Source organism: Alligator sinensis, unplaced genomic scaffold, assembly GCF_000455745.1.
Source record: "Alligator sinensis unplaced genomic scaffold, ASM45574v1 scaffold428_1, whole genome shotgun sequence".
Classification (NCBI taxonomy): domain Eukaryota; kingdom Metazoa; phylum Chordata; order Crocodylia; family Alligatoridae; genus Alligator; species Alligator sinensis.
The window spans coordinates 3,323,962-3,324,760 of record NW_005841919.1 but is presented as its reverse complement, the minus strand read 5'-3'; the positions used below and the strand labels follow the sequence as shown (position 1 = coordinate 3,324,760).

The 799-nt window shown below is 52.1% G+C and overlaps 1 protein-coding gene across 1 annotated transcript in view; it reads right to left on the bottom strand.

Annotated features, from left to right (window-relative positions):
- Positions 1-475, bottom strand: part of FH (fumarate hydratase) — a 29,043-nt gene extending 28,568 nt beyond the window's left edge. Inside the window, exon 1 of the mRNA XM_006019000.3 lies at positions 26-475. Coding sequence (XP_006019062.1) covers positions 26-475 — 450 coding nt within the window. The remainder of the gene's footprint in view (positions 1-25) is intronic.
- Positions 476-799: the final 324 nt, after the last annotated feature.

The following is a 799-nucleotide window of genomic DNA, read 5'->3' as shown; positions in this document are numbered from 1 at the left end:
CCTTCGCATTCACCACTGCCAATACGGAATGCGGAGTATACACGGTCATTGGTTGTCCTAAGGTGACTTTCTTTGCTTTTTCCACCAACATAGCTGTGGCCGCCACTGCTCGCAAACAAGCTGGCCAACCTAGGCTAGTAGGGTCCAATTGCTTGGAGAAATAAGCCACCGGTCTCTTCCAGCTACCTAAGTGTTGGGTCAGCACTCCCGACGCGACCCCTTGACGTTCATGAACGTAAAGTTTAAATGGTTTACTGAGGTTGGGCAGGCCCAGGGCTGGCGCTGTTATGAGGGCCCACTTGATGGTGTCGAAGCTCTTTCGGCATTCTGCTGTCCACTGCAGTTCTCCCTCGCAGCCAGTGGTAGCCTCATAAAGAGCCTTGGCTATTAGTCCAAAGTTGGGGATCCAGATTCGGCAGAATCCTGCCATTCCCAAGAAACCTCTTAACTGTCTCTTAGTCCGTGGGACTGCCATTCGGCAGATAGCCTCTTTTCTCTCAGGGCCCAGTGCTCTCTGGCCTTGAGAGATATCAAATCCCAGGTACCGTACCTTCTCCTGCTCTATCTGGGCCTTCTTCCGGGATGCTCGGTACCCCACTTGTCCCAGGAAGTTCAGCAAGCTCACGGTCAATTGATGGCACTCGTTTGGTGGCAGCTGCGATTAACAAGTCGTCGACGTACTATAACAAGGTCCCCGATGGTCCCTTGTCCCACCTCTGGAGGTCAGTACTTAAGGCTGTACTAAAGATGGTGGGGCTGTTTTTGAAATCTTGTGGTAAGACAGTCCAGCACAATTGTG